Source organism: Zootermopsis nevadensis, unplaced genomic scaffold (assembly GCF_977971745.1).
Source record: "Zootermopsis nevadensis isolate Lab colony 2312 unplaced genomic scaffold, Znev_1.0 Znev_ptg000010l, whole genome shotgun sequence".
NCBI classification, from domain to species: Eukaryota; Metazoa; Arthropoda; class Insecta; order Blattodea; family Termopsidae; genus Zootermopsis; species Zootermopsis nevadensis.
In genome coordinates this window covers 1908243-1923852 of record NW_028259142.1, presented here as the reverse complement: position 1 = coordinate 1923852, position 15610 = coordinate 1908243, and the positions used below count along the sequence as shown (strand labels likewise).

Here is a 15610-nt window from a genome sequence, read left to right as displayed (position 1 = left end):
CAAATCTATAGTTTGAATAACATTTCTGAACACCCTCGCCATATTTTCGATCTATAACAGCGGAATGAGTGATAGATTATAAAACAGAATTTCTCTATTAGACGAGCTGTAATCATCGTATGTTTCAAAAATTACACAGCTTTTTCAGCACGTTCCGCTGATCGCATTCAAAAACGAACTAATTCCCGCGTGAATTTCAGCAAACATTTCTGCCTCTTTTAGAACAAAATAGTCATTAAAACGTACAAACAACGTTAGTTTGTATAACAAGAAAAATAAGTACCAAATGTAATTTTTATCCACTCGTGGTTGTGGTGCATTTTTCTGGCAGAAATTAAGTACCATTTACCAGTTCGGTGGCTCGCTACTAGACTACGCAATTATGATGGCCACGCCTTTGATTAAACTCCACGGTAATTGTAAAAAATTACAACTGAATTTGAAAAACAGCAGTAGCGGCCGTGTTCATAATTATTCCTGAAACAACTGTAAGCAATTCTTAAATTTAATAAGCTTCAATGGTTTAGTCGTTACATAAACCCTAACCTTTGTCAACTTTATCGGAATAAAATTGTGGAAGTCAATTTAACAAAGCGATTTATATCAAATCTAAAACTTCTTGACGATGGTGAAGAGTCAATTGAATAAAAATTTACTTGGATATTATCCATCGTCTAGTAATAAAACGTAAAAAACGTAAAACGACGTTTCGGAGATGGGGCTCTATCTCCGTCTTCAGGTTCCTACTCAGTTGGGCCCACTAGATAGAGCTAATCCCTATCTCCGGAGATAGGGATTAGCTCTATAGAGCCCCATCTCCGAAACGTCGTTTTACGTTTTTTACGTTTTATTACTAGACGATGGATAATATCCAAGTAAATTTTTATTCAAAGCGATTTATCTCAATGAATTACAATTATAGATCAATTTATAATGCAGTCAGAACAATGACTGTTTTGAATCTGACTACAAATTATACGAAACACAGAAATTACGATAAATTTCATTAGGTATCAGAATTCCAACCAGACATAAACCCACCGTTGGTGTTCCAAACTCCTTCCCCAGTGCTGTACTCTGCATAGATGAATCAGCTCATTCTGTCGAAATAATCGCGATACCTCCCTCCACTCGCCGCAGGGCTTGTACCACGCAACGAGACAGCCTTATTTTTCATCTGAACGGGATGGAATTTGCTTGTTAATGCATTATCTACAGACACTGAAGTGTAGGCTAGCCACAGGGCGATACTTGGATAAAATGGTGGAAACTCCTGCATTAGAATTCTGCAGTGGAAGGTGGATGCACGGACGACGTAACGGAAGTGTTCATGGAACCTGAATCTGAAATGCATCGGTAAAATTAATAAGAAACACAAATCCCTCTAGTGAATCAGCGACGTAGAACTTCCAACATAATTGATAAAAAGCAATTATTTATTTTAATCCGTCTGATCACAATATTTAAAATTTCTTATAATTAAGATAATAAAATATCATTGATGTTCCATATCGATTGATCGATTTACATTCCGAAATGTAAATCGATCAATCGATATGGAACATCAATGACATTTTATTATCTTAATTATAATAAATTTTAAATATTGTGATCAGACGGATTAAAATAATTAATTGTTATAATATTCACAATATGACGCAATTACTCTATCTTGATAAGGCAGTCAAATGAGTTCCTGAGGAGAATGGGTCATAAAAAATAGAACACATTTCACGTAATTTTAATACCACTGAACAATGAGATGGTAAGGTACGTAATAAATGTAATGACGTACATGAATTCTATAAATAACTTTCTCACAAGGAATATTCTTTACACAAACTTAAAATTGTGGGGGATAATTTAATCCTGAGCTTAATTTATAAAACAGCTTCAGAGATTACAGAGTGTAATTAAAGATAACAACATTTTATGAATCTTTCGTAATCACATAAAAATTACATAATACCACCTGACAAATAAACACAAATTTAAATTACATCTTAAGAACAATTGATAAACACGAAATTAATTACGAAGCAATAATTATCACTTAGGCCTACGCAGATATTAAAATATACACGTGAAATTGTATGTCATTATATTATATTAATCAAAGAATATCATTCCAGAAAGAAATTAATCCAATATTAAATTACATACTTAATATTTTATAAATTTAATCAAATTTATCCACCTTATATCATGCTACAACAAACTATGAATGAATTTCTGAGGCATAAGATGACCATAATGACATTAAAACAAACAAGCAAGAGATTAATACAGATTCAATTATTAATATTTTTAAAAACTGATGTTTATACCAACTTCGCAGGCAGAATCACGAAGTGCGGACATTTGTTATAAAAACGAAATTACTTCTGAAACAATAGTACAAATTTAATGTAACACATCAGTTCTTAAAACATATTATGCTTGTAGGCTCCTAAAAATATTTCCGTCGTGGTCTTGTAAGTTATGATTACCACGTAATCTTATTAGTGATCCATTAAATTCAAATGAAAGTATTTATTAAATATAACACATTTTTTTCGAGTAATTACTTGCAGCTTTAACAGCTGAATAAATTGTTAACAGGCACTTTCGAACAATTAAATTAAAATTTAATCCAAGTTTCATCACGGCATGATCACGTGATTATCCATAAAATGAATTACGTGTAGTTCTACCTAGAAGTTAGGAAGAAACGGATATTGGTAACACTGCTGTCATCTATGAAAAAAAAAAAGTGATGTCCTCAACTGAACAGAATATATCTATATATACACGTTACATTATCATTAATGACAATACTCATAAAAACGCGGTGACAGTTTTATGGCAGAATAATGAGCTTCCTCTGAACCTGGAGGTATATTTTCTCATTATATCTGCAGTAGAAACACAATCTCATGCACAATATAGCGAGCGAATTTCGAGCTGTGAAACGGATTCAGTTATCAATGCGACACGACAACTTGTTTCAAGATAAAATGTTTTTGTTTTTGTTTTTGTTTTTTTGGAGTGGTAGTAGCGTAATTCTATTTACGTCCTCTAAAATCGACAGTGATAACACAGCTTTTATTTCGAACAGCTTTAGAAATAACCTATTTTATAGCATTCAGCGTATTCAACCAATACTTTTTTATAACCCAGCTGAAGTACATCTGAAAACCAATAAGGATTTGGTATGAATACGAGCTTTACACTTAAGTTTCAGAGAATGATTTGATGTGGAGATGATTTATTTTATCTCAGTTTAAAGTTACGTTATAAAACGTTACATCTATGTTCAATTTTCTCTACTTTAATTAACTAAGGTTTTTTATAATGGAAGAACTTTGTTGACCTAACTGCGTATTGGAAGACCTGTAGGTGGCAGTTGCTTTAACGCAATCCGACGTTTAGAATAGTTTATGAACTACGTTAGTCTCCTACAATAAAATACTACATCCTACTCTGTAATATTAAACTATTACCACACATCTTACTTTAAACTGAAATCGGCCATTAAGCCAAAACAAAGCAGGATTTGAGATTTTAGGTGCTATTATATAATGCCCAAATACAGACATTAATCTGTAATACGTAATTTACGATAATTTAAATGTAAAACAAATACGCGCATTTAAATAAAAAAGTTTTATAGATTTTATCCATCGTCTAATAAAATAATAAAATTGAACGACGTTTCGGAGATGGGACTCTATCACCGTCTTCAGGTATACCTACTCTGTTGGGCCCATTCGATAGAGTTAATCCCTAACTCCGGACCAACTTTTAGATATGATGAGATGGTAAAGTTGCGTCATATTGTGATATAATAAATATATATTATTTAAATCTTGTCCGTCTAATCACAATAAAGTCTTATTAAATATTAAAATATTACAATAATTAACATTTAAAATATTTAAAATATTAAATGATATTCTTTATCGAAATATTCGATGATGGTTTAATGTAAATCGAATATTTCGATAAAGAACATCATTTAATATTTTAAATGTTAATTATTGTAATATTTTAATATTTAATAAGACTTTATTGTGATTAGACGGAAAAGATTTAAATAATATATATTTAGATATGATATAAATACGCGCACATGAAGATTACGTTCTGATGCAACTGATTCGTAATGTATATAAAAATGTTTTGTTTTAATTTGCGTATATCAACCAAAACAGGCATTGGAACAACAAAATTGAAAGTAATAAGCCTATATATAAGAATATTGTACTATTATCGCCTCAAATCCTATTGATAGACAGTAGTACAATTTCTCTCAAGAATTATTAATTCTGCATTTTGTCCAGAGAGAGCGTTTATGGGTTTAATATATTTCTCAGAATAAACAGAATTTATTTTCCTAAACAGAATTAACCAATTGATATTTCTAATGGAGATGCATTGTATTTTGATGAAGACTGTCCTCTGGGATGTTGCACCATGTAATATCCTAGAAACTGATTCATATCTCTTATGTGCTTACGGCCTGCAAGTACCTCTGAAACGTCGACCTACTTCTACGACACAAAATCCAAGAAGCCATTTACCTATCATCGTATTCGCCACGTATTGTGTTTTGTTCAGAGTTAAGAACTTAACTCTCAAATATTACTTAAGTTAACTTCATCATCAAAAGGTTCTATGAGGGGTAAGATTTAAATTAGAGATAGATTGTATTAGTAAATTACGTGTAGCCAACCCCATAGAGTTAAAATAAATTTCAGCGTATCAGCGTGTAACAAAACAAATATGTCTGCAAATTCAACTAGAGAATAAAAATTCAAAACTCTCAACATGAGTATTTTACAAATACTCAGCTCATAAGGTCAGATTTAACGATCGATAAAAACAAACTTCTTCTCGTAAGATGAATCGATTCATTAAAATAAAATTTTAAATACACTTATCAAAGAATTTGGAAGATGAATTAGGATAAGGCATTGAGGATAACTGGGGTTTGAAATAATTTACGATGTTTTGGTTCACAATCAGAAATGTTTTTTTTAGAGAAGTAAGCTGTATTCCATTCGCTCCAACTGTTGTGCATGAGGTGTGAGAGACAAGACTTAAAACCAGCGCTACCCTCGGACAAGTACTGAACCTACCTTGGACACACAATCCCTACGCACGGAATAAGAAACATTATTTAAATTAATTAAACGTAAAATATGAATAAAACTTAATACATTTAAAATTTACACTTTGGTAAAGTAGAAATATTTAAATAATTTTAATACTGATACAAACAATTTTATATGGTATCACACGTTAAATATAATTAAAATACATAACATAAATACTCTAACAAAAAAATGAAGGCCTTGGGGGGTGGGGGGTGGGATAATATTCTCATTCGATTTTATGATTAATCTGAGTAGGGAATCACTAAATTATAAAAAGAATATTAACTTACTTCTTTCCAGTTAAATGTCCGGTACAACATTCTTACAGTAAGTATTTTTTTTTTTAAAATTACGTCACTATTGCGCAGAATATTTATTTACAATTTCGTCTCCCAAATGTAAACTTTGTACAGCGCACTGAAGAAATGTGGAGTCGGATTTTGCTTCTCGTAAACTGCTGTTTAAAACTCACTGTCATAATTTAGAATCGAATCTTTTAAATCTCTAACGTCCTTACAGTTTGTTTTGATTATCAGTACTCTTTGTAGTAGTCAAATATCGAAGTTTCCATGGCAACGCTGCTCAAGATTTACGGATTGTTACCGACAATCTCGTGACGTCAGCACAGGCTACTGAAGACTGCACGTCATTGGATGGCTGAGCACGTGATCCAACAATGCCGGAGTCCCGGCAGCCAATCCCGTTTCTGTTCGACGGTCGTCATCATCAAAGTCAAAGTAGTGACTCTGGAAACAAAAGACAGCAGTAACCAACAGCAGACAAATTAACACTGCGATAATTTAAATATATTATTTACACTATTTAAATTTATTTAGTGTTCTGTCTGACGACAGGTCCATATGAACAGGATCCTTCCATCCTTTTCTCGGACTGGGACCTGTTCATATACGTTCTTGGCAGATGATCCAGAAGTGGTTTGCCATTGCCTTCTTCTGTGTGTAAATGGAGTAATTGTTGGGATGCCACGGAGGAAAACTCCGTGTTGCCTAGACCACGGCCTTGCCCAACACAAGTTATAAATTCGGGCACCGCCGGCAATCGAACCCGAGACCCCAGGATTACAAGGCCAGCGTTCTAACCGCTAGGCCACCTCATCTTATTTATTTACACTATTTATCAATAATTTATTAGCATAGAACTACTTCATCTGTCCCCCTCTTTTATTTCCATTTTAAATTTGTAGTTCCGTTAACATTTTTTTAGCGTGATTAAATACGTATGAAGTGACGGATGGGTAAGCATGCATAGGGAAACTAGAAATACCACAAAGTTCGCTAAAAAAACTTAAGTATGACGTAATCGTAGATTATGAAAACTGGCTGGAGAAAAAGTCCATTATATAACAGCATCACCTGGCATTCAATGCAACGGCAGCTGTCATTCATGCTACATGTTAGGCCCAGCAACGCAGCTGCTTCCCTGTACAGTTCGGTGCTGGATTTTCGTCTCTCTTTCCGGCGAGATTTACAAAGGAGACGGCCATTTTGTTTTCCGCTTTCACCTGGTGGTCGAGTGGACGAACTACTAGAATTTTCGCTATTGCTTTCTGCCACTAATGCTCTACCGGCAGGAGATCCGAACAAGCTCACCAGTCCTTCGACTTCCTGCAACGAAAGACAACACTTTTAAACACAACCACTCGCACGGAACACCAGAATGCATGCATTCTGTTTACTTCAGAAAATTGGGGTTAGGAAGTGACAGGCGCCGTGTGGAAAGTGAAATGCGTTACTGTCGGAACAGCCCACTCACCATCTGTACACAGATATTCACCCTGAAGATGGCAACTGAAACGTTCGCCGAAACATCGAGAAAAAAAACGTCAAACAATCGACGCGGCTTGAGAAATCGTAAGGAAAAGAAATTTCTGATTCGTGGAAAATCCAAATAAGTAACAAAGTAAGTAATTAACGGAAGAATTACTTAATTAAGCAGAAAATTGTTAAACTAACGAAATATTAAATTAATAAATAAACGAAAAATATATAAAAAAATAATTAATAAATACTAACGCACCAAAAAATGTGAAATATCATATGCAAACATTTTTTTTTTTGTTTTCACAAAAATTATAAAATATATTACCACATGTGTGCACACACAAACATCTGTAAATCCATACGTGTAACGCACAAATTACACTCAGGGAGTGAAGTCAAACTGTCCACTGGATGTCTGTGTTTCTCCTGGCGACACAGAAGTGGACCTGTGCGTTAATTATTTCGAAATAGAGGAGGAACAGCGTACGGTTGGGTCCATGGCACATCCGATCCATCTTTTACGTTTAAATATTAGATTTATAACGAGCGTTAATGATTCTATGTTACCCTGAGGTATAAATTCGTGCTCAGTCGCTCCCTGATCGTTTGACGTTTCATCTGTCAGAACAATCATTGCTACAGACCAGCTACATAGAATATGGCAAAGGTATTTTTCCACATTACTATTATCCCATCTATTCACCACTTTATGGGGTATGTACTCCCATGTACCCGAGACAGACCTTGTCCCTAAGGTATTTTGTTTTTAGCAAGAGCCACATGTATTATACAATTTTATTTTATGACAGCGTCTTTCGGATGATGTATGAAGATCCTAAAATGGCGGTCTTCTACAGTTCCCTGATGTCGTGTTCGCCCGGGATGTTGGCCAAATATTTTCTGAGTGGCCTGGACACAGTTCCTGTTGTTCCTATAATTATTGGGATTAATTTGCTTATTATTTTTATTATTATTATTATTATTATTTTCAGAAAAAATACTGGCTACATTACCAGTGTTTTTTTGCATATAGGCTTACTATAGAAATGATCATGTCTGTATGTCGTTTCGAATTGAGGACCGCTCAACAGATTTTGTTGAAATTTGGCATGTGCGTTGTGCCACCCCAAACAATCTCACCCGGTATATCGTCAACCCTGACTTAATTTTTCTTGGTTTTCGTTACTCTGAGGATGAGAACTAAAACACGTACTGAAATATAAGAAAGGCCCCGATTTCTTAAACTGTGTCGAAATTAGATAAAAGGTCACGATAAACTTTTATTCTGCACGTGCCAGAGTTTACCACACGTGTACGAACGCTTAATATTTGCGTTTAACCGCGGACTGCAAGTCCACGCATTACAAACAAAGGAGGAGATAGTCATTTTTCAACAGTTCTGAGTAGACCATAGTTCGTATCCTTCAGACAGACACATGATAAAAAAAAAATTATTCTTCCTTCACGTCCACTTAAATTTCTCCTTCTCACTGGCGGCCATCTTAAATACTTTCACCCAGTTTTCTTTTGCGTTTTCAAGGGGTGTTGCGTGATGCACTCATATTAATAAAGCACCAGATGCGAGAAGAATGGATAAATGTCAGCTCGTTTTATTTTTATTTACTATCTCATACATCGAGAGGTCATCTTAAGGTTCCGCTGCTACCACCAGGGGTGCTGTTATCTATGCAGACCACTGCTCAACCAATCGCGTCTCTTCTTCACTGTGACTGCAGTCAAACTTAAAACTCTACTTAACGCTCCCTTGACGACCAAGTAAACAGAGAAGAACGGACAGAGGCAAGCAGTCACGTGTGAATAAAAAGTACCACCAGCCTCGAACTTTTTACAGGGGAGAAAAAGCTGTTTCTAGATCATTTAATTTTTCTTTTAAGAAAAGTTAGGAGTGACTCCGGGTTTTTTAAATTCACTCGGCACGGGTTTTGGTCATATCTTTTCACTTCACATGTTACAGAAGTATAAAACTTAAGTTTTAAAAAAGGTGGATGGAATTCAGCGGTCGCCGATTTATTTCGCATCCAATCCCTCGTCTGTTCTATCTTTACACCCTAAGTGTTCTTACGCCTAACCCCTGCCACATCTCAGTGCTTAATTAAAAATAAGACAAACATACGCCTTATTACAAACTAATACAGTGTATATTATACATATATTTCCTAACACCGATAAAAAAAATTAAAATTATCTTAAACATAATAGACATAATCATAAAATTTAATTAAATACCGCGTCTTTAATCATTCTGTAACTAGTAACACCTATTCGTCTATCATCAGTATCAGTATTACTGGATATAATTATTATACCAACTGCTCTAAATAAAAATCAATACAAAATGAACCCATAATAGACAGGTCTGCATTAGTTACTGACCTTAATCGGCGACAGTTTTCATGATGTGTTAGCGACTATAAGATTTCCATAATGGACACCCTCATTTTTTTATTTGTAGTGTTCTGTCTGACGACAGGTCCATATGAACAGGATCCTTCCAACCTCTTCAGGTTGTCAGGGACCTGTTCATATATATATACGTTCTCGGCAGAGATGATCAGAAGTGGTTTGCCATTGCCTTCTTCTGTGTGTGAATGGAGAAACCGGGGAAGCCCCCGGAGGAAAACTCCGTGATGCCTAGACCACGGCCTTGCCCAACACAAGTTATAGAGTTGAGCACCACCGGGAATGGAACCCGGGACCCCAGGCTTACAAGGCTAGTGTTCTGACCGCTAGACCACCCTCATACACATAATTAAATAGGGGTCGAAACAAATATCCAATGTAAACATCTGGTACTGAAAATTACAGTACGCGGATGCAATAATTAATTAATGACATCCTACGCTTTCGTCATAAAATAAGTTTAAATTTGTGACCACATCCAATATTGGGATCCGCGTAATTAATGCTCAGTATACAGTTTAATTAATATAGGTCAGTAATCCAAATAATTATGAAAATTTTCAGATTTTAAAATTTTGATAATGGGGTTGTTATTTACGGTCTATGGGAGATTAGATGATTTAATGGCTTGGGATGTTGTTGTTTTTACGTCAGCGATGTGATGAAAAGGCGTAATTGTTTCCAAAGCCGTTGCCAAGCAACAGAGAAATTTAATTTGCTTCAGAATTAAGTATGTCATATTTGCATATTAGTGGGACCCTCAGGCAAGTGACCTTTTATTTAAAAAGGAAAATATTAAACAGGGAACGTCTAATATCCGTGTTTTTCCCACTTCTCATCGCTAACTCAACTCACGAACATCCACGTGTGAGAATAACAACCACCAAAAACTACAAACACACTTAAAAGACACCGCGTGTCATGACAGATTTTTTGCCAGAAGTAGGACTCAGTAGTTTTATGGTTAAAAAATAATAGCGAGAAGGTTTAAATGATTATAAAGTTTAATTTACTTTTAACAAAACTATAAATTGTATTAAAATAAACTGAAATACATTGAACAAAACTTCAATTTCAACTATGGCTCTGGATATATTCATGCCTAATTTTCACCCAATGTTGAATTTAAAATACAACCCTAAATACTACAGACAAACCCCAAAAAATCCTTATGTTCATAAAATAAGCTTCACCCCCCCCCCCCACCCCACCATCCAAAAATATGGATCTAATAATTGCTCTTATATCAATCGACGTATACATTTCAAGAGGTCCTCTCCAACTTCTGGCTTCTCTCTTGTTAAACTCTCTCTTCGCAGGTCCATTAGGATAACAACGTGTTAAATGCTTCGTTAGGTCAGCCTGATGACGTCCATTACCCTCAGCTTTCAATGGCTTGCATTTGCTGGCGGGCAGTGGATTTAAAGACCACAGCACGCGGCTTTTACAAATTAATCACGCCGTCTTACGTCTCAAAATTTCTGACGATGTACGTATTTATCGCGCTTACCTGTATTTCTTCTTACAACGCTGTCAGTAGCTCATATTTAATTGGTATAATAATGGCAAGATCGATAAACTAGAAACGACATGACGTAATTTAAGGTACTATTATAGTACTTTACTGGAGGGACTGAGGAAAACTGTTAAGCATATGGGTGAGGTTGAGTGAGATTTCAGGTCCTCACGGTGGGGATTATGAAGATGGTTGTCTTCTAGGTTGCTACGCCGTATAGTCTGGTAAGAGTTTACCAACGTTGATGCCTCCATCATCAGGGCGATGAGTAAAATTGTATTAGACTACACTGGGCAAAAACCCAGATGACAGCCATGTTCATGACTCAGGATATTCTATCTCCAGGGTCCCCTGCCTCCGAGTCGATGAGACTGTGTTAATGCTGTCGTCAGAAACTCTGCATCGGCTGACTTGGAATGTCTGTCTCCCCCAATCCTGGTTGAACACACAAGTGAAGGCGCATCGAGGGACACGGGGACCCCACCATCAAGGGGCCACGTCACTGCTTATGGTCACTTACCCCACAAGCGTCCGCCGTGTCCAGGACGTAGACGGTGTTATTGGTGTACCGGAAGTACAAGTCTTCGAGATCTGGAACCGGAAACACTGGTTAGAAAGACATTACACTCGAATTACGTGTTACCACACCCTCTGTCATTAAAAGAAAAAAAATCCCTCGTGCCAGCTTATTAAGTATTCCTGACACGAGAATTTCACTACCTTGGGTCAACATCTCACATTTCTTATTTCTATCGCTTACGTCATTTCCGGTATAAAACGCCATATCACTGAACGTCGGTGACGAATGGTTGGCAATCCTGTTTCGCATTCAGGAGGTCTCGGGTTTGAAGCCTCGGCTCAGGTCATAACATGGGCGCCTATTATTACAATATTAAAAGCTAAAACGCTGTAAAAATATTTTTCGCTCCTCTCCTTTCCAAGAAGCACACACAAATGTAAATTTCGCATAAATATACTTCTAGAACTACCTGAATATTATTAATTAAGGTCGAAACATGTAGTGGATCTTAATAAACATTACGATCAACACGCAACAAAAAAAAACTTTATATTTTATTTGACTGAAATTCAAAAACAGCGTTAAATACGGAGAAATTTTACGTGAATTTTAAACTTAAAGTCTTTTCAAACCGGGGAATTTCGGGCTGAAGATAGTGTGTGATTCAAGAGTTGAACCGAAGACAGCCCCAAAGTCCTGCTTTGTGGCAAGCCGCGTACAATAACAGCCTTGTGACCAAATGTGGGGGTCCCACAGTTCACGGGGGCAACCCCTCTGTCCCTTTAGCAGTGACGTAAGCTTTCAACGTTTCTTGTATTCTCTGTGCAGAATCCTTGCACGTGCTATGTGGCCTGAGGGCTTCGCTTTGTGCGTGCTATTACGGAGTTTCAAAATGGCCGTAATTAGCAACGCCTGCAAGTTCCAGGGGTTCAATGGAGAACGATTTTGGGTGGGGGGGGGGTGTTCGAAACAATTTAGAAGCAACTGATGTGACCAGACAAAAGTACCTTATAATAATATCGCCAGCCGAATGTTCATGTTTTATATCTATCAGTTAATTCTACTTCTACTAAAAACTCAAAAGATATATTTACTGACGTGAAACGTCAGTAAGGGCTTTTAAAAAACAAGATAACGAAGACAATTTATGGACGTAAAATGAACGGAGAGTGAGCAGAGCCAAATCGTATGAAATGGGATCCATAATTTGTATTTTTCATCAAATATTATTACGACGATTAAATCAAGAACGATGAGATGGTCGACATATGCAGCCCGCATGGCAGAAACGCGAAATTCAGTTCTGATCTTGAAACAGAAGGAAAAGACATTAATTTTCAAGAAGTAAACATAGATACGATAATGATATCGGAACCAATCTTGAACAAATACGGCGGTAGACCGTGGTCTGGATTCATATAGCTCAGAATAGGGCCCACTGGCAGGGCTTTTGTGAACACGGTAATGAACCATCGCGATCTATAAAAGACGTCGAATTTCTTGACCAAAACTGATTCCTCTTATCAATAATTCTGCCACAAGGAATTAAAATATGCGAGAATACCATTAGAAAGGGATTTTCTTACCCCATAAATCTTACACGTGACTGGGAGAAATGTACAACATTCTATTCATGGCGTCTTATGCACCTTTGCCTTCTATAAGACAACGTCGAATAGTTTAATCTTGTATTGTATGATAGTTCTGCTTGTTTTAGAGTAAATGTCGTAATGTAAAAGCGAGGGGGGGGGGAGAGGGGATGGGGGAAGCGAAAAGTGGCCTCAGTTTCGCTATTGTCTATCAAAGACGAAAATTTTATGCCATAAACTCTGATAATGCCTCTCAGATGGAAGATTTTGTAATGGACTGAACATAAATTGTTAAAGGTTCTGTATAATTTGAGGCTTTCACGGAGGTGAGTCTGAAGATGGCTTGTCTACTTCTCGGTTGTTGTGCCATGTAGTACGAAACGTCGGCAAACTTCTATCAGACTACACGGGGCAACAACTCAGAAGTCAGCCATCTTCAACTGATATTCTTTCGGTGATATAAGACAGAATTAGATTTTGTCTTACGTTTAGTTACCAAACGCGGTAACATCTTCTGTGTCCTTTCATAACAAACATTTCAGAAAACCAAAAACTCCTCTGATGACGAACGTCAACCGAATCTCAAAAGCTGATCCTGTCGAAAGGATGTCTCTGGAGATTAAATTGCAGTACACGGACGTGGAAATTAGAATTTTTAATATTTTTTTATTTATTTTCTTTTTGTAACACTATTAGTTTGTTTCACAGAACAATGAACAACTAACATAATATGCAACATAATAAGAAGATCAAAGAAAACACCTACTATAATAATCTACAAAACAAATATAATAAATGAAAAGCTTGCATTAATAAATATAGAATAGTTTTAAATATAAAAACCTGAAGATGATGCTATGACATCGAAACATGTAGAAATATTAAAGCGCAACATTGTAACATCGAGTTAACGATGAATGGCGCAGAATATCAATTTTAAATTTTAAATTTTAACATCAATAATTTAAAAGTTTGTGTATATGACTTGAATAATAAATATATATGTGACTATTAGTTTGGCTACCGTAATATTATATCAGAATCAAATCAAAGAGAATGAGAGGGGAAGACCACGCAGCACAACGTAAGATGATAAGAAATGCATACAAAATATCAGTCGGGAAACCTAACCTGATCGGCAGAGGCGTCTTGGAAAACCAAAAAAAAATAGTAAAATTGTATTATAGTAATTTTAAAATGGAGGTTGAGGGGGGGATGGACTGGACTGAACCGGCTCAGAACAAGAAGATGCAACATGATCTTCTAACACTTGGTAATGAATCTCTGAAGTTTTATAAAATACATTTCATTAACCCGGTCCAAATCTCCCTGTAATGTTTTTGTAATTAGTGCATCAGTTAAATCCCTTCGAACGAAGTGATCATATTATGGAACTGTGTTCGTTTATGGCGACATGATTGAAGAGACAAACCCCCCTGCCCCCCTGCCCATGATAATGTGTTGTATTGTATTGTATGCATGACAATGCATCACCCAAGCATTTATTTGGCTGAGTTTAATGAGTCAGACATTTACTGAGTACGAATATTATACTAATTGCAGTCATTTATGTACTGTGAACACTGGCAACTGCTTTTGACCACAGAAACAACAATTACCACCGAAATATATTGTTTGAACACGCAACCTCAGTTATGTCCGTGCCACATTCTGCATTCTCAGCTGCTTCTAGACCAACAGCTCGTGTTTTAAACAAATTTACAGTTTGTACGATCTCAAGGTACATCATCACATTACACACGACCTGAGTTTAATTATCCAGTATATTAAACAAAATAAAAAAGAATAATTTCGTGTATGTTGCGTTGGTCCTCTGCATCGTAACGCAGTGTGGACGCGTGCATTTCGAAGGAACCCACTGCCACTAGCTTCGGTACTGAGGCCTTGAAGATGGAGGCAGTATGTTCCTTCAAAACGCTGATGTCTACCTACAAGGACAAATGGTGTTACAACCCAGGAGACCGACACCGAAGTGAGAACCTCAATTTTTTTTAAAAAAAAATATCTTATTGACTTTCGATCGCTTGAACATGTAATAAATTGAGAATAAAGCCTTAGTTTGATGACTGAGTTAATCTAGATAAAATGCCCCATTTTAAAAAAGGGGAGACAACATGGCAAACGGACAGACACAGACGCACACACGTCTTATGTAATATAGACAAAAGAGAGCGATTATTTACCTCGCAGAATGAACCAAGATTTTTAATATGCGTCACATCAACTGACAGCGTCAGTATAAACCGCTGTGAGCTAAGGAAGATACAAAGTTACATGTCATAGTCATCTGATAATAACGTATAATAAATTATTCTCGGGTAACCAGCCAAAACACAACGCGTCACCATTACAAAGATCGACTGGTTAACGATGCTTAAAGAAATAATCGCTGTTTACAGTGAGATTCACGCGAAACTCATAGATACAGTGCGTAGGCGTCTAGATAACATTTAAGAATTCAGTCCGTACCGCGAAGAAAACACCACGCTTCACCATTAAAAAGATCAAGTGGTTAACGCCGTTTAAGGAAATAATCGCTGTTTACAGTGAGAATCGTACGGGACTAATATATACAGTGCGTAGGCATGTAAACAACATTTAAGAATCCAGTCCGTACCGCGAAG

General features: G+C 36.2%; 1 protein-coding gene across 2 annotated transcripts in view; it reads right to left on the bottom strand.

Annotated features, from left to right (window-relative positions):
- Positions 1 to 1725: 1725 nt before the first annotated feature.
- LOC110828073 (uncharacterized) overlaps positions 1726 to 15610 on the bottom strand; it is a 112306-nt gene continuing 98421 nt past the window's right edge. For both annotated transcript variants that reach the window (XM_087346188.1, XM_087346189.1), the window contains exons 3-5: positions 11377 to 11447; positions 6512 to 6763; positions 1726 to 5884 (exon numbers count right to left, since the gene is read on the bottom strand). In XM_087346188.1, coding sequence (XP_087202314.1) covers positions 5768 to 5884; positions 6512 to 6763; positions 11377 to 11447 — 440 coding nt within the window. In that variant the 3' untranslated portion in view covers positions 1726 to 5767. The remainder of the gene's footprint in view (positions 5885 to 6511; positions 6764 to 11376; positions 11448 to 15610) is intronic.